Source organism: Gymnoscopelus microlampas (genome assembly GCF_963454915.1).
Source record: "Gymnoscopelus microlampas genome assembly, chromosome: 2".
In the NCBI taxonomy this organism is placed as follows: Eukaryota; Metazoa; Chordata; class Actinopteri; order Myctophiformes; family Myctophidae; genus Gymnoscopelus; species Gymnoscopelus microlampas.
Window position 1 is genome coordinate 26846457 of NC_139939.1, and position 21076 is coordinate 26867532.

The window sequence follows — 21076 nt, forward strand, 5'->3', positions numbered from 1 at the left end:
GATATAAATAAATATTTTGGGTCATAACTGATTTCATGTAAGGTTAAAAATGTAGAACATGATGTGATTAAACTTTCTGGGGTGGAACAAAAGTTCCCTGTCTGTCAGTAGCACTATACAAGACTAGCCCTGAAATACTGTCATACCATGACAGTCATGGAGCCCAGAGTTCCTGTTTTTTTATTTTCTTTTACATTGGCAACTCTCACATGTACATAAACGTTCAAGTTTCAAAAATAAAGTGCTTACCCAAGTGCCACGGATGTTACAAGGCGATCCGTACCACGATAAGTACCCGTATCTCCCGTATTGTTCAATAAAAAGCATTTTAATGCCATCGCCAGCCATTTTATTTCTTTGTTTTAGTAATATATCAGTGCAATACACCTCCCAACCATTAGTGTCGCATAGTTGAAAGCAACGGACGAAATTTGGAGAAAATGGGCGGCAATCGGATTAAAATACTTTTTATTGAACAATAAGGGAAATACAGTAAGTTTATCGTGGTACGGATCACCTTGTAACATCCGTGGCACTTGGTTAAGCACTCTATATTTGAAATCTGAACGTGTATGTAGATGTGAGAGTTGGCAATGTAACATTTAATTTAATTTAATGTAAATTGAAAACCAGAACCATAGCTACACATCGGACCATTATTGATTGATGCATGATTGCATGTCATTGCTGACAGGTGGTGCAAACAAACCTGGTCGACTATGCTCTGTTAACATGCAGTTTATTGTGATATCGCGCTGCTAAAGTTATTTAAGACGTCTGAAACCAAGGACAAACGGTCAAAAAGACATTCTAAGGACTTTAACAAACCAAAGAACGAAGAACCTCTTTTCCACAATAAGCGGCCAATGAGGTACTCTGTTTTGATATCGCTGTGATGTTGCCGTTGTGTTTGATGGACACTCATCACATTTCTACATGTCATTGTATTTCTTATTTATGTATGCTTTGGTCTATGTACTGTGCAAGTTGTTGATTGTGTGCTTTTTTTTTTTTTTACTCCACTACATTTATTTGAAAACTTTAGTTACTAGTTACTTTTAGATTTTGATTATTATTACTTACAAAACATACATTAACCACTTCAGCTCTGTATACATTTTGGCCATTTGAAAATAGCCCATCTACAAACTCACAATGCATTGTGAGCTTGTAGATCTGCTAAATTCAAAAGATTTCTATGCATTTGAAAACTTGAAATGGGACATTCTGCATAAGTACATTTACTTTTGGTATTTTAAGTACATTTTAATGCCAATACTTTTGTACTTTTACTCAAGTAAATTATGCGCGGCCGGATTCCGGATTCCCCCCCCCCGAAATGCATAGAACATCTATCTATCTATCATATCAGGTGTTACCTTTTGTCTGACCTCTACTCTGAAACCTGCCTGGCTTGGTTGAACCTGCCAGGGGTATGACCCCTGCCGGTATAGACCCCAGGGTCATGGAGGCACACAAGCGCAGATGGCTTCAGAAGTCATAACTGAAAAGGAGACTTGTCATAGACTGACATCTAGTGGCAAAAATAAGCCAAACATAATTTCAATTAGACAAATCATGTTTTCAGTTTTCAGTTTTGTGTGTGTGTGTGTGTGTGTGTGTGTGTGTGTGTGTGTGTGTGTGTGTGCGTATACATGTATATATTATGTATACCCAACACGTGTATACCGAATACAGTATGCTGTTTATACATAAGTGTTTATATTTAACTTTATATAACTTTTGTTAATTTTGTTAATAAATTGTTTGTCATTGTTTATTTAATGATATTGGTTAGAGAGGCACCCCCTGTCTCTCTGTGAACAGGGACCCTCCCATATCCCAGGAAAGCTGTTGATACAACAGACCTCGTGTGTGTGTGTGTGTGTGTGTGTGTGTGTGTGTGTGTGTGTGTGTGTGTGTGTGTGTGTGTGTGTGTGTGTGTCCAGCATGCTAGTGTGTGGACAGTGTGTGTGCTGTCTTGAATAAGAAAGGACATCTTCTCATCTAGAACACGTACATGTATTGATATTTCTGTGGGATTCTCAGTTCTGTTGCAACTCCCGACCTCAGGTAAAGTTTTTATCACGAGACTTTTAAGCTTATTTTGAAAGGACAGTACTTGATGACCAAATATGTGTTCTTGACATTCCTTTTAGTATTTTAGTAGTATGTATTGGAATCTGAGTGGTTTGTGTCATAATAACAATTACAGTACAATATGTATAATTATAACTTATTTTGTAATGTAAACATTGCTCTATTGATCCATATTGCCTTTTATATCAGCATTATTTCAGTACGCATAACAAAGTGCTGTAAATATACTTCATATATTGCATACTCCCTAATATCGCTGCATTTGACACATTAAAGGCGTGTCAATGAAGATTGTAAAAATGTTTTATACTGAATAGAACACAATATATTGATGGTTGCAAAATACCAATTTTAATCTCAATATATAATGTGTCCAGTTCATCAAATGTATTATTTTTGGTAACATGTTAATGGTGAAATTAACGTTAATTATAAGAAATAAATATAATAAATATGAATAGAATGGTCAGTGCAATCAAGTTGTAGTGATTATTGTTTGGGGAGGCATTCTCATTCCCCACCCCTTGCATATACACCCCTTCGGGATCCACATGGTCTATTGTCCGGCTGGACGGGTCCAGTAATGTGGGCTTTGTCTCCATCCAGTGAGACAAAAACGTTGTGGACTTAGTCAACTTTTTCCAGTCTGGTAGCCTCTAGTGTTGACTTTAGCCTGCCGGTTCTGAATGTGACTTTTGAGAGAGGGGCAAGTCTCATCGGCATGTAACCGTGGCAACAGGGCAGGATAATCCCACGGCCCTCCTGGTCATGACTGTGTTAGCAGCATACAGATGCACTTAACTGCTTCCACTTTGAAATGTGTGTCAAGTTCACATCTTGTTTGTGACCAGTTAGATCAGTGGTTCTCAAACTGTGTCATGCCAAGGACCCCCAAATTGATATGTATTTGGCCGCGGACCCCCATCTGTAAAGGTTTTGTGCCAGGGACGCCCCCAGAAGAGAATATTTATGTTTAAAAGTTCAAAAGTTTCCAAACATTTCTCAGGACTTTTCAAAAATAGCAGATGTACAAGCTCACAGCATGGCGTATAAATAATAAAACGTATAAATGGATAAAGTGCTTAAAATGATTGTGATGCTGTATTAACTAATTTTGCTGGGGGCCCCCTGGAACCCCTCCAAGGACCCCTGGGGGTCCCTGGACCCCACTTTGAGAACCAAAGATGTTTAGAAGTTTGTTGTTTTCTTTACCAGTGACTGGTGCTACACTAATGAATGTGTACTCTGTTTCCTGGAGTCCTTCATGTGTTTAAAGTTATATCATTATCTTCATATTATATCATTTTACCACTTACTTATGCAATATGATTACACTTTTGTTCTGTTATCAACATTTTAATGTTAATGTCACAGGTATGAGGGCCAACATCGTATTTATTTGGTTATTGGCATCAACATTTGCTTTGTCTGTAAGTAATACATTTTTCTTTATGTTTTGTCAAGTAAAATGTGTATAATGAGAGAAAATGTTTGCAATTTCTCATTACAGTATATATAAAGGATTTTTCTACTTATACCCAGGTAAAAAGTAAACCACATGGCAAACACAAGGCCTCAGACACAGCCAATGAGAAGGTACAGTGAAACACTCATTTGTTTAAAATGCATCACATCGGAGTTCATGTGTAATTGTAGATGTATTAAACAAATGCCTGTCCTCTCTCCTGGTTAAGGATGTGCTCCCAGAGGAGGCCAATGAGGGACAGGTGTTGCCGACCTTCATCACATTTGAGGCCAGCAGCCAGGAGCATGAGGATGAGGAAATGAGCTCGGAGGACAATGCTAATGCTCACACTGACAAGGCGGATGCTGTTTTGGAGGGGTCTGAAAGGAATGACAAAAGCACCCCAGTCTTACTGAGTGAGGAAGAACTGGTAGATCTCCTTAAAGAAGAGTTGAAAGAGTCAGAAGAGGCCGAAGAGTCGGTAGAGGAAGAAGAGTCGGTAGAGGATGAAGAGTCGGAGGAGGGAGGAGAGAGGGCAGATGAGGGAAAGACACAGTCCGAGGAGGCTGGTGACATAATCGAGAGTGAGGCGGCCGATCAGGAGGAGAGAGACGTGGAAGAGACCTCTGAAGAGGAAGATGCAAAGCTGTCAGATGAGGTGGAGGAGGAGATGAAGGAAGAGAATGAGAAAGAAATGGAGAAAGAAGAAAGGGAGGTTAGGGAAGAGGTGAAGTCAGTCGAGGCAAGTGAGGGAGACTCTGTCAACATAGCAGAAGAGTCAGGGGTGGAGGAGACCGATGGCAGCACAGGGTCTGAGATCCCTGCTGACCTCGACTACGCTGCTGATAGCGACAGTTCACAGCCTCTTCAGACAGAACCCCAAGCTGATGACGCCCGCCTTCTCTCAAAGACAGATGCTGCAGATGTTAAAGAGGAGGATGAACTGACCAGTGAGAAAGCTGCAGCTGCAGCCGCCGATGACTATGAACAAGACTTTCAAAACACCGAAGCATCCGAAAGTGTTGAAGAAGTAGCCGATCAGGGCAACGACAAGGGCGAAGGTTCCCCGGCCGAAACCAAGTCAGAATCTGACTTCCAGGAGCCAAAGAGCAGCGTGGAGCTTGGAGGGGCACGGCTTGCTGGAAAGGAGGACGTGGCGAAAGAAGAGAACGGCAATAATGACAGTGCCAGCCACGCCAAAGGAAAGAAAAGAAAACATAAGAAGAACCAAAGGGTGAGGAAGCACCCTATGCAGAGAGATGAGGGCCAACATGGACGTGGACGGATTCAAGAGGACGCTGAGGGCAGCAACATTGACAACACTGTCCACAAGGCTAAGAGGAGAAGGGCAGGAAAATGGGTACTGTACACATAGTTTAAACTGTTACTTCTTCCAATGCTGTTAATGGACAGACAGGCAGTATTACTAATGCTTTAGTATCACAGTTGGATGTACCTTCACTGATTTGACTTTTCATTATCTTACATCTTTCCTACAGTATGTTGTTTTATCCACCCTTCTGACCCTGTGATTCCCTGTCTGTAATTCCAGGCTACTTTAGTGGGCATGAATCCAGTTCAAATTAGAGCAACGGTGGATCTCTATCCCAGCGCCAGACCCTCTCTTGTTGGAGGCATACATCGCCCAGAAGCCCCTGCTGGTTAGTGTCTTGTCAAGTCAGCAGTTGCAGTAGCAGCCATGTTCCCCACCATGATAACAACCACGAAAACCTCCTCAGTGACCCGGCAATCTCCCTGGGGAATCTGCTGACTGGATCATTTAAGCTAGAAATCCCATGTGAACAGTGACACTCTGCTTCACCGTCAATCCCTAAACACAACCGTGCAGGCTTAAGGAATCTATGAAAGAGATCAGGTTGAATTTAGGCACTGTACAAACCTAAATGCTGATGGAATGTAGGGGCTGCTGTGCACTGCTTAAATACTCTCATCCCGCTTATATACCCTCATCCCATTGAAAACAGCATAGTTATTGGTTGTGCACAGAATCCATTGTATGAACATCCTACCTGACCTTCAGGTCAGGTAGTCTAGAGTGGGCTAGACTATGTTCGGAATTCGCCAATCAGGCTGGAATGTTTAGACAACATTTGTAGGAGTAGTATAAAAAAAAAAGTTTTGCAAAAATCGACCTCCTGGTGGCACTATAATAGGGCAATGTTGAAAGGGTGCCATTTGTTCCTTAACGTAGTGCGAAGTTTCACCGCAATCGGACTCTGCGTTCATGATTTGCGGCATTTTGTTGAAAACGGGCCACTCCTGCAAACTTTAGATGTCAATCTTAGCCAATTAGGATGGAATATGAAAAATCTAATGGATCCGTCTTGATCACATGACTATAGAGATCATGTGTACTGATTTGCGTGAAATTTGGATAAAATCTGAAGGAGTAATATCCAAAAATGTGTTTTACATAAGTCAGCCTCCTGGTGGTGCTATAAAAGGCAGATGTGAAAAATGCAGGGCAAAGGTTTTTCCTTGGCCTCTAGGGAGTGCGCATACAAAGTTTTACACAAATCGGTGCAGTTACAGGTAAAAATAAAACACGAATCGGCCTGTTATAGCGCCACCATGAGGCTGATTTGAACATTTTAAAGTGGCAATTCTTCCTTGGCCTAGTGAGAATGTGTGCAAAACATAGTCTCGGCCATGCCTTTGGGCCAGGCGGAGACAATTATGCTGTACAAGCCATGGTTATATTATGATATACTAATACTGTACATATATATATATTTTTACCTTTTCTTCTAGACCCTTGTGACAACTTCCGCTGTAAACGTGGAAAGACCTGTAAACTAGATGAAAACAACAAGCCTTCCTGTGTGTGTCGACAGCCATCAGAATGCCCCCCTAGCGTGAATGAATTTGATAACGTACGTATACAAATTCACTTAATGACTGTCATAATGGAAATCTGTACACAGTACATTTATTGTGTGGTATTTTTATTTTCGCAATGTTCCACTGTTACAGGTCTGCGGGACGGACAACAACACATATGACACTTCGTGCGAGCTCTTTGCAACTAAATGCAACCTGGAAGGAACCAAGAAAGGCCACAGACTTCACCTGGACTACACTGGGCCATGCAAATGTAATGCCTGATTTATACTTAGTCGCACGTGGTCAGCACGACTGATGCTAGATTTTTGGGCCCTGATGCCAATGTCATGACCGATATTTTGTCAAAAATAATTTTGATAAAATTAAACACAAAACTTTATTTCCAAAATATAAATTTCCCCCCCCAAAATGCGTGTTGCAAGGGGATATGTTGTGAGCATGTAGGAAAAAAGGTCTGGTTTGTTTATATATAATACACATTTATATAGTGTATATTATACGCACGCACGCACGCACGCACGCACGCACTCACAGTATGCTGTACTATGTGATATGTACAATGTTTTGCAGAGTGTGCAGATAATTTTTCATCTTGTCATGGACTCATTCTTTCATCCCCCACCTGGCCTACTTATGTTTTGTATGGGCAGTTGCGCACACACGCACGCACACACGCACGCGTGCACGTACGCGCACACACACGCACACAATATGTTTTCTCTTCTCCTTCCACAGTCATAGCCCCATGTCTGGACACTGAGCTGATCCAGTTCCCTCTGCGTATGAGGGACTGGTTGAAGAATGTACTTCTGCAGCTCTATGAACATGATTCCATGACCCCTGGCTTCCTCACCTCCAAACAACGTGTCAGAGTAAGATACAGTACACACTATATAAGATGATTTAAACTGAATTTGCTGTATTTGCTTATGGAGTATAATATACATGTTGGTAATGTTTGTAAATATTGGAGTAAAAGAGACATTTTGTTTTATAATTGGCTAACAAATCCCAGATAGCATATTTTCCTTCTACAAACAAACACCAAGAATGTCTGTGAATATAACCCTAATTTAGAGGATCAAACAATCCCGGATTGGGCCTTTAAGGATCACATTGTAGTACTTCTTACTACTTAGTACTACTGTCTTTTTTATGTAACATTGTCTTTAACCAATCAGACTGAAACCTTATTCATAGCAGATTTCAGTTTGATCAAATATGGGTTTAACCTGCTCTGTGTAGACCATCAACCATTAATGGCATGAGCCTATATATTCCACACCTGAAGGTAAGAAAGATCTATGAGAGTGAGAGGCGTCTTCATGCTGGTGACCACACTCTGGAGCTCCTCGCACAGGACTTTGAGAAGAACTACAACATGTACATCTACCCTGTGCACTGGCAATTTGCCCAGATAGACCAGCACCCTCCCGACAGGTACACTTTAGACATGGTTTCCCTATACTTACAGTATGCCATGTATTTATATTTGAAAGAGAATTTAATAAATTGTAACATTTGTGAGGTATGAGCGTTTGAGTGTGGAAGGTGATTTGAAAGTATTCAAATCACCGTCCACACTCACACGCTCATTAATGTCTCTGTCATGCAGGTTCCTGTCCCATTCAGAGCTTGCCCCGCTCAGGGTCCCTCTGGTGCCGATGGAACACTGCACCTCCCGCTTCTTCCAGGAGTGCGACGCTGACAAGGACAAGCAAGTGTCCTTCAAGGAGTGGACTCAGTGCTTTGGTATCAAGGATGGTAAGGATGTCAAAATGGGACCAAGCCATATGTGAAATGTTGTGAAAAGAGGGTACCACTTAATTAGGATTGTCTACACCAAGCAAGCACTATAACAATATATAACAACAATACATATATATAAATACTAGAGTTTCGGGGGGCTACGCCCCCCTCAACCCCAGCCGCGCACGGGGCCCAGCGTGGCCGTGTGTATATTGGGGGACCCAAATCGCCGGAGTGAAACTGTGGAAAAGTTTTTTTGAAAAAGGAAAAAATTTGAAGAAATAATATTTGTTATGTTTCAGGGGGTCCACAGGGGGTCCGCGGACCCCCTGATGGTCCACTGACCCCCTGTGGAGTGTTGGGACGCGCGGGGACACCCCTGGAACATTGCGGACCATTTCGGTGTTTTTTTTTTTTTCATGAAGGTGGTTGCTTGTTTCTGGCGCAGGCTGTGCAAACTTGGCAACCCAGCGCATGCTGCCGCACGTTTAAGTGGCGTAGCGTCATGAGGGTCAGTGGGGCCGTGGCTCGGTCAGTGAAGACCCTGTAGTGCGGATGATATGTGGCATAGAGGGGCAGATTGTAAATCCACAGAGGAAACATCCGTGGGCTACCATTGGTTCAGCGATGTGTGCGGTCGCCCTGCGGCCCCTCCTCCTCCACCAATGTGCAGTATTGAGAGCCCTGACGTCACAACAATTGGAGCGATGGGCACTGCACTGTGGTTGGTTAGGGTACACCTAGGGCACAGGTAGAACCCAGTTAAAGCCTGCATGGGCAAACCCAGTTAGGACCCGCCTTGGTCCCACATAAACATGGCTAGTTGGGGCCCACCTAAGGGCCAGGTAGAAGCTACTTATAGCCTGCATGGGCATCGCAGTTGGGACTGAAGTGGATGCCGCTGACATTGCTGACATGGGGTCCATATGGTTTAGCCCACCTTGAAACCATATGGGAACTACGCTGGCATGCTGGCTGTAATGCAAACGCTGCATCATACCTGCAGTGTGTAGTTTGATGTTGTGTGTGTAGCAGATATACCTGCAGTGTGTAGATCAATGTCCATAGGAAAGTCAATGCCCAGCAGTGTTTTTTTTCCCCAGCAGAGTTTCTAGTGTCTCTGTGTCTCTCTGGAAGAGGTTGCACATGAACTCTGCAGCCGCACTGAGGCGCTCCAACACAAACACTCTGACATTAAGCTGCTTCACACAACAAACATCAGCACCACGCTGCTGTTTGTCCAAAAGACAGAATATCTCCTCTCCCAGCGACGTCATGTGTTCATTTATCGACAGCCGTACAGACTCCTTTTGACACATTTTACGTCGTTTATCCAGCTCTCACTGACTCTCCACATCGGGCTGTTATTTTGCTGCGAGCAAGTCAACGATGTGAGAGATTAGCTATCACAGACGGACGGACAGGGGGTGAAACATAGTCTTGCGCCATGCCTTTCGGCCTGGCGGAGACAATCAAAAACCGAAAGTAAAGGAAATGGCCATTTCTGCAACAGAAGTAGTCAATAAACTATGCTATGAAAACATGGGGCACATTGGCAAAGAATGTAAGAAAGAGGCAATCATGTAGAAAATAGCCGATCTCCAAGCTTACAAAGCCTGTCAACGTGAGGCGTTTCGAGCTTGTAGATCGGCTATTTTCACAATATTTACTTGTGGAACGGAGTCAAACAGAATGGGGGGGTCCCAGATCAAGTACGTGTATTTGGGGGGGGGGGGGGGGGCGGCGTGAAAGGGTTGATAAACACTGCTGTAATCGGAGCGAAATTATCTGAAATTACTACATGACCATAATGCAGCCTAACATGCGTTGCAGGGGGCGGTCCTGCCATTACGTTAGTTACTGTAGTTGCTGTGGAGCTACATAGTTCTCCAGAAGACACACACAAACATACACCATGTACAATGGACGAACTGAGCAGCAATATAGACATTCACCACACGAACGTGCATTGTTGACAAAGTGATTGCACAGCCGCTGCAGGCATGACAACCAGGTTAGCGTTAGCGACATGGCAGCTATCACAGCGCCCTGTCCGTCGTGCTGCAACTGCCTGTGATGGCTACAGCAGTAACAGCAAGCTGTCTGCGATGCCATTGTCTGGAGACTGGTGTTAGCGTGACACGACCAATGAGAGTGAGCGCTGTAGTTGTTGCTAAGATACGGTGGCGTCTCTGCCCCATAGCTTGTAGATGTCTCACACATGATTGGCGTAGGCTGCGTTGCCAGGTCTGACTTTGTGTCTAAGCAATGGTCGGCTTATTTTTGCGCGCCTTTGGGCTCGTTTGCATTGTGCGCACGGCAGCGCTTGTTTAGCGTACGTCAGCGCGACGTGGCAACGGACGTGGCAACGTGAAAGGTGATTGGCTGGTGAAAAGAAACACCCGACGTTACACCAGAAATGGTGCCTGGAGAAAATGGTGACCAAAAAATAAGTTTGGAAAAAAAGGAAAAAAAACCCCGCAGCGGCTGCGTGCTGTTGTGGTGATGAGGTCGTGCGCACGGTAAACGGTACGAAGCTGGCTCCCCTTCCGTTTTGTCCGACATTTGGTGAGTAGAATTAATTATGTTGCGCGGTGGAGAAGGTGTAGTCAGCAGTGAGATGTCCCCTACGCGAGGCGTAAATTCAGCGCGGCCGCCGTGGCGAGTCAGTTGGCGAGATGTGGTCTGGCGGTGCGTTGTTTAGTCGATAACAGAGCTGTGGGGTGTGGACACCGAGGGTGCGGAAGTTGGTCGGCATTTATATAGTTAGATATTGTTTTAAAAATCGTTCTAACTCAAGTGGATGGTAGAGTCATACTTATATTTATACTACTTAGTGTGCATGGCCCTTAATACTATTTGGGTTTTGAAAGATAGTCAGAGATTGATCTAGCTTGAAAAAACAAAATATCTGATGTCAGTTAAGATAGTAAGTAAGTAAACAACTAATAAAAAGTCAAACTAAAACAATAACAAATGTTTTGTTCTGTATATTTTAATTATACCCCCATCTGCCCACCACTATACTGTAGACTACTTTGTAACAATTGGTGATACTGTATGTCTCTCCAGTGACAATGTCGAATTTGTTTAACCACTTTAACCCTGGGGCCCCTATTGTTATTATAGGAGAAAATGTTAACAAAGACTTTCACACACTTTCACAAAGATTTTACAACGGTCACAATGCATCGCACCCACTGTGACCCGTTGGGAGCTTGTAGATCAGCTCACTTCACTGCACAACATTATTGTGGAACCAAGTAGAAAATATGGCTTAAGTGGTTAAATGTTTGACAAAATGTGCTGAGTTCAGATGACCCCTTCAATCCCTCTTATTTATTGTCTCTACAGAGGACATGGATGTCAACCTACTGTTCTGATTCCAACTCTCTACCTCATCTACTGTGGAATACTGCTCCAACAAATGATAGAAGCAGAAAGGAGGCAGTTCTGCACATTTCAACTATGTCAAAAGGCACTCTGAAAAGTACAAATAAAAGAGAATCATTGTACTTCCTACCACATAGTGATACACGGATGAGGGACACATCTCCCATACTATAGCTATTTGTAGTTTTATACAAAACTGTTTTCTGAATGCATTCCAAAAAGGGGAAATGTTTACAAGAGATCATTATGGCAGAGAAAAAACATTTTCAAGGGGCAGAAAATAAATGTGAAAAGTATATTAGAATGCTTTAGGACAGAATGTCTTTCCACTTTTAAAGTCAAGCTTAAATAGAAAAGTTAATATCCTTGTAGAGTTGTTATTCTAGCGAATGTAAAAACACTGTCCTGTTTACCAGTTGTTCAAGTGGTGGTGAGTGGTGTAAATGTTTGTCACTGTTCACATGTTTGATGCTTCATAACAGTTCTAATTAAAGCTTTTTGGACCACAATGGACCTCATAGTCTTCACACAGAATATTACATTGTTAGCAGTTTATAATGATACCTGCTCCATTTATTTTGTGATTCTTTACAACTAGATAAAACCTGCACTGGGAAACACCAGAGAGCCCTAAGACCAAACTTTTATTTAGATGGTGATTTTACTTTAGTGACCATTACATCAAGAGGTGACATCGGCACCCTACAAACCTAGGTGATGAGAATTCTAGCCACTGACTCCTGGGTATCGGTTACTGGTTTGCCAGATAATCCTGAATAATGGACCTCTGTATGGTGTAAGGAAGCAGAAAATAGCAAGCCAACATGGTCAAGATGATTACAGTGACCTGTGTTGAGATCAAGCACTTGACTCTGATTGGAGCTCTCTGGGTGAACATGGAAGCAGAGTTTCTCTATATAAGCAAAGAATGAAGGAGGAATGTCAGATTTCAACTGACTCCTGTGTCACTGAGCAAAAACAGAATGTTTTGCATACTCTGGATTGTCTTTCAGACCTTGGCATTCGTGGCTGAAGGTGGGTCTTCAGAGAGTGCTGAGGCTGCTGCCAAAGCTGCAGCAAATAATGCTGCCACTGCCGGTGCCGCTGCCGGAGCAGCTGGTAACAATGCCAACCATGCGGGTCAAAACGGGGCTCAACAGAATGGTCAAGTCTTTTTAGCAAAGGTAGTGCAAGCTGGCGGGTCATTTATCATTCAACCATTTGGGGCCCCCATTGAGCAGCCTGCCGTGCAGCAGGTGATTCCTGGTGGATCACTTCAACAGGGTGGGACAATTTTTGTGGCGCAAGCAGGAGGAGCCAATGTTATTCCACAGCAACAGGGACAGTTGGCTCAGTCTACCAATGGCGGGTCAGTGTTACCATTGCAGTTGGGTCAGTCCGCCAATGGTGGGTTCCCATTACTAACCATTCTGCCACAGACAAATGCAATAGGAAGCCCTCAGAATCCATTTCTGTTTTCTGGACAACAAGTGCAGCTGATTCCACTGAATGGAGCGAACAACCAGCAGCAGCTGGCTGGGCAGGAAACTGTGAGAGTCAGAATCAAGCGTTCACTGGCGGCGCGCCTCAGAAGAACACAGCCTACTGGGAAACCACTGACGACTGCTGGAGAGAAGGAGGAGGAATGTTCTGGAGCCGGAGGAGAAGCCGAGCAGATGAGCACTTAATGCTCTCAAACAACATGTCAATGATACATGACTCCCTCTTACATCCTGATCTGATGTCTTAACTGGTTGTTCATGTTTCAAAGTAGAATTTTACCTTCATGAGTCAATGTAATTGTAACAAATAATGAATAAAGTATAAAACTGATTTATTTTGTCCATTGTGAAATTGTTCTTTTTATATTTAATGGATGCGCAAAATACAATCCTTGATATCTGGGTGGAATAATAATAGTAATGATAATAATAACAATAACAAGTTATTATTATTAATACTATAATTACCCCAGCCGGGAGAGAGAGAGGGGAAGGCCCTTGTGATATAAGTAAGTTGTACAAAGGGACACAGATTTAGAAACTTAGTTGGACAAAGCAGATGCATTGCTTGCCAATTCATGCCATTCTCAAACCCTGTCCACACTACTAATTTAGTGTACAATTAAGAGTTTAAGACACAGAGGAAAAGCATTATAACTAGAATTCAATACATACATGAGCTATAAGACAATATGACATATCATATGTCATATTGTCATATGACATATGACATGATAGCAGTGCTCACAATTCATGTGAGCACTGCTGTTTTGATTTTAGCCAGAATATAAGCCCTCTATTATAATCTTTAGTTTTAGATCAGTGGATAGAAAATTCCTGAGTTTTCCCCCCTTTCCCGTAAAGAAAGTCTGACCAAATGTGGTCTGGTACCTTAAGAGACAATCACCATTGGTGGAAGCTCATGTAGTTGATTATATAAACATTTAAAAAACAGCATAAAAGTCATGTCATTTTCAATGGTTGAAATTTCTTAAAATATCACAATGGTGCCACCTTATTGGTTTGTGGTCCATGATTTGCCTCCCTGCATAGAAATTATAGGTTTTAATGTGGTTGGAGAGGTTTGTGACGATGATGCAATGTGACAAGTGCGAGTAATCGTTGCATGTATAGTTGTGCAGTTTTATGCAAGTCCCTTGTCAAACTGCCCTGATCTTCCTACAAATGTGTTTTACCTGTCTATTGAATAACAATAATTACAAAAATGAATCAAAGATACTCTTCAATTATTTGATTTTTTATTCCCACATCAAACAATTCATTGACATTGACATCGATTATATTCAGAGAGACAAATGGAAACCGTTGAAAAGATTGACATTTGATGTGAGCCAAAAACCTGACAACATCTCTTCTTTAACACTTTAACACTTTAATCAGATCTTTAACACTTTCAAGCAACAAGCAATTAGCTGTTTCTGTGGAATATTTCTAGGCTGCTGTGAATGAAGCAATTGGCTAGACTATATTAGCAATACACTGAACAATACCCTCTTTCTCTTACTAATAAGTATATGATTTGTTAACTTAACTGCAACTAGAGAAATCTAATCAACATACAATATTACATTTCTATATCAGGATTACTCCTTAAACTAATCTAAGAAGGGATTAAGTACAGTTGGTACAAGGCAACACACTATTTGTATTGCACCTTTCAAAACAAGAAATTACAAATTGCATGGAGCATTTTACGCATTGGTTTTATGTTTGCACAGAGATGTTTAAACAGTGGTAACAATTCAACTTCTTCTTTCGTATATCATCAGATGGCCAACTCAGTGTCCTGCAGCCACGCCCTCGTCTCTGGTCCTAAGTCGAAAAGACCAGCTTCTGAGGGTGGGCTGTATAGGGGGCAGCCGGTGATAATGTGCTCGGCAGTCTGTTCAGGCTCGCCACACTCGCATGCCGCACTGTCCGTTAGGCCCCACTTCTTCATAGAAGACTTGAAGCGCCCAACAATTCAACAATAATTTGATCCTCCTGCCAAACACTCCATATGACCCAGGAAAGAGGAGCCCAGTGTTTACACCAAATGAGTGCATGTCAAGGTCCAACATTGTGTAGATCTTTGATTCTCAAGGTGGGCCGTGAGGATATTGCAAGTGGGCCCCAAATAATTGGCAAAACAAGCCACCCCCCACCCCCCAAAAAAAGGTTTTATTTATCATTAAAATAACATGCTCTGAAAATGCACACGGCTCATCCATCTGACCACAGATATACTGTATATAAAACATTTTTTTTACAAAGAAACAAAAACAAAACAATACAATTCCAGGACAGAGCAGTTCTATTTAGAGAGAGTCATCAGGAAAGTCATTTGTCACGACATGAGACTGCAAACAGGAAGACTATGAGTCTGAAACCACCTCCACCACCTGGCAAGGTATAATTAATGCAAAGTCCCAGACTTCCACAGAGGGTGTTTACCTGGGATGCTGTGGGTGCTCTGTCAGCAACACAAAGCTGTCCTAGACGACCTTAATACGTTACATCATACCCAGACAACCACACAGGGGATATGTAATGGCTCCACTCATATCTTGAGAATATGTGCTAAGTCATGGGGACGGTAACTTTGTTCCAGCATATTAGTAAAATGAATATCTTTTACAGGCTGAAAGTGGGATTTGTTCCTTTCGCTGTAGTTATTGTTGGAATGCTATGTTTGAATTTTTGTGTAAGCAAGACCCATTTACATTTTCTGGAACACCAGGAAGTGGGACGTCATGCAGCAACTTCTTGAGTTATGCTACAGTGTGTATCCAAATCTGATCCTAATACCTACATGAAAGATAACTAAATAAGAAAAATAGGTTGCGCATCAACAATGGGGTTTCTCAGTGGAGTGCTAGACCCAAAATCCAGTATACATATAAAAAGTAGGAATTGAAAAAAGCTTGTAGTGAGCTTGTAGATCAAGGACAAAGTACTCACATTTTCTTTTTTTTTATTGGCACACAATAAACAAACGCTCTAATGAAGGTTCATAGCCGAAACGCGTAAGCGTTGGTGTGTGCCAATAAAAAATGGAAATGTGAGTACTTTGTTCTCCAATTATTTGAACATTTTAATGTGCTACCTTTTGAGGATTTTTGTTCAATTCCTACTTTTTATATACCTACATGAAAGGGTTAGATAAAAGCTCAAGTCATTCTAACACAAGGTTGTATTTTAAAATTAGTAAGAAATATGGTGTTACTATTCAATTAAGTCTCATACATAATACTGCCATAATGGAATCAAAGGTAATTATGCGGATGCTGGAATTCAGAAATGTATATTAAGATTTCCACTGTCCTGAGGAAATACCTGATCTGGTTCTGATAACCTAAACATTATGTTGCCATTAACCACTTAAAGGTAGGGTAAGTGATATTTTTTGGTTAAAACAAAACGTTTTTTTGTTAAAAGGTTAAAGCACTATATTTTGATAGTAATTATTGCTATAGAGTGTTTGTTCAGTAACAGGAGTCTCCCCGTCTCTCCAGCTCTTTAATAAACAGAAAATACATTTTCAGGTAGGTGACAAAATCTCAGCCAATCAGAAGAAAGTACCTATTTATCAGCTTCATTTTTTATAGTGTTCCAGTTCCTATTTTGTCTGCTCATTTCTTATTGTCACCACTTGTTTAATCTATATCCTGACTGAGTTCTCTATCCTGTTTGGATAACATTGGAAATTAAACTGAAACTGAACTACAAATGCATTTTCTGTTTAAGAGGTGGAGAGACATGGAGACTCCTGTTACTGAACAAACACTCTGTAGCAATGAGTAGGCCTACTATCAGAATATAGCACTAATTAACACTTATTTTAACCAAAGAAAATCACTTACCCTACCTTTAAACTCTTTGTTGACCGGGGTCCCCAGGAGTGTACTACAGTAGGTCTGCTCCTTTTTTCCCTCTACACCAAATCTCTTCACCGAAAATAGCAGATCTACATACAAGCTCACAACGTGTAGCAACGCGACATGTTGTGAGCTTGTAGACCGGCTGTTTTCACCCATAATCTTCCCTGAATAGGGACGCCAGGGTTCAAGTGGTTAATTACAAGGTAAAAAATGATGCATGGGCCTTCGTTTGAAGCTTCACTGTTGGGAAACAAAAGCACCTGATACTCTCATCAACCACAGTCCTCAGCATTTAGGTGTTTCATACTGTTCTCCAAGCAGTACCCTTGGGAAACCTTTGACAAGTCACTGAATCATTTTGTTATTGTTTGTGGTCTCACCCAGCAAGATATGGAACAATGCGAGATGGTTGAATGAGAGATGGAGTCACCTAACACCTGCAACACATTCTACTCTATATTTCTTTGTATCTTCATGAAAAGAGAACCTACCATGACATATAAGTGACAAATATAGCATGTGGGCTTAAATCATGTCTCTAATTGGCTCCTGATAATCTCTAGGTCCAATATAAGGTGTTCTAATTTCGGAGGGCAGTAGTCGTTCTCGTCATAAATCACCCGAAGCAAGAACATCATAATATTTCTAAGGTATGGAACTATAATTATGTCTCATTGTGTAATTGCACTTCGCAACTTCATCAAGTAATGCAGTAGGTATCTTTCATATAATGGATATTTTTGTTTTTAAGAAATCAAACGACACTTTGGGTCAAACCAATGGTTTTTATTTTGGCAGGTTTCAAACGTCAAAATGAAGCTTCTTCTCCTCACAACATTTCTATCCACTATTGTTTATGTGAGTATATGATTCAGCCAATTTTAGCAGTGTATCAAACCAAAGGTAAAATACTAAGACAGCTCTTCTTTTAGCAAACATGTATATACAAAATATTAAACGCTGTTATTTCATAAATTGTACATCAGTGTAACAATATGAAATACACACACACACACACACACACACACACACACACACACACACACACACACACACACACACACACACACACACACACACACACACACACACACACACACACACACACACACACACACACACACACACACACACACTATCACTATCACTATCACTGTTAGTACAATTTTAAGTGTGAAATTGGTCTCTGAAACTCATTACTTTCAACTCTTATTTATTTAGGTCAATGCTGGCAAGGTGAGAAATAAATATTTGCTAAACTGCATTGATTATCAAATGAGTCTCAAATATTTAAGTAAATACAAACTGAACAGTTCTATCGTGAATTTAAAATATTCCTTCTTTTCCTTTTTGGAACAGGCAGCGAGAATGTTGGCCGCTATGCAAGCACAGCAAAATGGAGGAGCCAACCCAATGGGAGGCGCGAATGCTCGTGCCATGCGTGGTGGCATGGGGGGAATGGGGGCCATGGGGGCACCCCAGTTTGCTCCGGTTAGTCAGTCAAATCCTAATTTTTCAGCTCCACTAAGCTACTTTCAACCTGGCGTCCCTATTTTGGGAAGTCATTATAGGCAAAATTGTAGAACCTTTGAAACTAGCAGATGTATAAGCTCAAATTGCATCACATTGCGAAGTGGTTAAAGTAAAATGATATTCTGTCAAAATATTTCCCATTGCATTTGAGACAGAGGGTCTCGTCTCATGAGACCCTGCTATGCCATAAGTGCTAATGGAGATGTGGTATTACATGGAGAATAACAATGTACTCATTCTCTCTTGCAAAGTTTCCTCAACAATACCCTATGTACGCCATGGCTCCTCAACAAATGGCACCCGCTGCACCTGCAGGCAACCCTGTTAGTATGACTTCAAACATTACTATACATTTTTTTAAATAAAACAACACATTCAATATTCTTTCTGGGATTTGAATACCCGACATAAATATAATGATATATCCTATTTTTTTGTTTTTGGACAGTTCGCATACATGCAAGCAGGGGGTGGAATGAATCCCTACCAACAGCAATTCATGGTAATAGTCCACAATGTTGATGTTTTGTAATAGTATTTTGTCTGTATCTTGTAGCTAGCGCTAACACAGGTATTTATTAATTCAAGTGAAACAAAGCAGGTGCTAAGGTGTTTTACACCAAGAAAGGGTGATAGATATTATAATAAAGGTCAACTAGCAGGATAACAGAACCCCTAAAGTACACCCAAACTAAACTAAATGCAGTATACATCCACTCTGCACTGCATTAGGAAACCAATTTGTAATGCAAAATGTAAGCATAGTATCGACATTAATTCCTTTACTTGACACCCTTTGATGATTAGGGAGGACCCGGTGGAATGCAACAGCCTGGCCAGCCTGGCCAACGATTCAAGGTATAGTATCAAAAACACATAACACATGTTTATATACACGTATACATGTATATATATGTATGTATACATGTATATAGACATTACATACATACTGTACGTACGTATGTATGTAATGTCTATATACATGTATATATATGTATGTATACATGTATATAGACATTACATACATACGTACGTAAGTGTGTGTGTGTGTGTGTGTGTGTGTGTGTGTGTGTGTGTGTGTGTGTGTGTGTGTGTGTGTGTGTGTGTGTGTGTGTGTGTGTGTGTGTGTGTGTGTTTATCTGTGTCTCAAAACTACAGTTATGACTAGGCCTAATGATTGTTCTAATTTCTAGCGTGAAGTAATGAAACAGGCAAAACCTGCAAGTGCTAAGACCACTGTGGATACTCAGGTAACATTATCTAATTGTCAAAGAAAATACTCTTCTTTTTTTTATGAATGGTACAGTATGCAAATGTCATGATCATTATGACCTCTTTAATCCCTCAGATTCCAGTCCCGACTGTAACGCCCACAACTACTCCCTGTACTGGTGGTGGTGGCAGTCATCATGAAGATAATTAAAATGGCCATCACTGGTGATATGTGATGATGATTTTAGTACAGGCCAATCTCCTTCCATACTAGCATTTGTCCATGTAATGATGGCTATTGAAATTGTGTGAAATCTGACTGCTGCTCTTTGTTGACATTTTTGTAAGATTTACATAAACCACATAGATCTTAGATGAATCATTGCATGATCTTATTTCTTTACAATAAAATGCTTTCTACACAATATTAAAGGAGTTGTTTGATGTCAGAAAAAAGAAGAGGACAACCAAATATTGAACTCTATGTCAGAGCTCTGCTGCCATCTAGAGGATTCAAATGTAAAAATGAATAAGCAAGCTAAAGTTCAACATGATTGATTCAATACTTTATTAACAGTTGTGCAAAGACAAGCACAGGGAAGTACAGTTCAATACAAGGTATGTTACGAGGATTTTAAACCCAAGAAAGCACAATGGCTTGTTTCCATTTGGGTCCTTTGTACTCAATTCATTGAGACATTTAATGACAGACACATATACACTACTATGCAAAAACATCATATTAACGAGTAGATATCAGGGGCCAGTTCCGAATTGCAGCAACCTGTAAGTGGTTCTGAAGGAGAGTTCACATTATTTTATGACTGTTGATAGGGTATTCCACATTTTTGGGGCATAGCAGTAGAACAAATTGAATCCCTTGTTAGAGCTGTGGAGCTCCCTCTGGTGTTGTGATTGTGGACAACATGAATCTGTCCTTCTCATGGCAGTCTTAATATGGTTTGTCTATTTAATATTGTCACAGGTTCACGTTTACTGACAGAATGTGTAGCCTTCCTCTGCAGGAATGTAAAAACGACAACAACAACAACAACAACAACACACAAAAAAAGGCTTAATATATCTGCACATATCTCTATGGCCTTGTCACTTTCTTTGCTGTATATCATAAACATAAATCAAAACAGGCCAGACACCAGCAGCAATCTAAACATGATGTCAAATTATGACAGGTTTGTCTGACTACATGCTTGTGAATCCTCCTTGGTGTGTTATTAAACGGTCTACAATTCAACACAAACTTAGTATAACAGACTATATCAACAGTTTATTGTGTTACGCAATGGGGTTCTTAACTAAACATTCTTGTATCCTGGCCTAGTAAAGAGACAATTTAAATGAAAGCTAATGTAAAC

The 21076-nt window shown here is 41.1% G+C and overlaps 2 protein-coding genes across 2 annotated transcripts; both read left to right on the forward strand.

Moving 5' to 3' along the window:
* Window positions 1-3476: 3476 nt before the first annotated feature.
* On the forward strand, window positions 3477-11616 carry sparcl1 (SPARC-like 1; the record flags this gene model as incomplete). The annotated part of the gene is made up of 10 exons (XM_084070645.1): window positions 3477-3530; window positions 3643-3696; window positions 3795-4925; window positions 5118-5226; window positions 6338-6459; window positions 6560-6680; window positions 7166-7302; window positions 7722-7870; window positions 8046-8194; window positions 11534-11616. 10 exons carry the CDS (start codon window positions 3477-3479, stop codon window positions 11560-11562), a joined length of 2055 nt encoding a protein of 684 aa, XP_083926771.1. The 3' UTR covers window positions 11563-11616.
* Window positions 11617-17545: 5929 nt separating this feature from the next.
* On the forward strand, window positions 17546-20132 carry LOC311052866 (uncharacterized protein). Its single transcript, XM_084068099.1, has 9 exons — window positions 17546-17605; window positions 17754-17813; window positions 18177-18191; window positions 18315-18446; window positions 18740-18811; window positions 18937-18990; window positions 19296-19346; window positions 19682-19738; window positions 19837-20132. Exons 2-9 carry the CDS (start codon window positions 17769-17771, stop codon window positions 19909-19911), a joined length of 501 nt encoding a protein of 166 aa, XP_083924225.1. The 5' UTR covers window positions 17546-17605; window positions 17754-17768; the 3' UTR covers window positions 19912-20132.
* Window positions 20133-21076: the final 944 nt, after the last annotated feature.

Bases quoted from the DNA above. Each gene is read 5' to 3' on its own strand.
- LOC311052866 (XM_084068099.1), top strand. From the start codon at position 17,769: ATGAAGCTTCTTCTCCTCACAACATTTCTATCCACTATTGTTTAT. The intron at 18,447-18,739 runs GTTAGTCAGTCA...TCTCTTGCAAAG, and splicing joins GGGCACCCCAGTTTGCTCCG to TTTCCTCAACAATACCCTAT. The intron at 18,991-19,295 runs GTAATAGTCCAC...TTTGATGATTAG, and splicing joins CCTACCAACAGCAATTCATG to GGAGGACCCGGTGGAATGCA.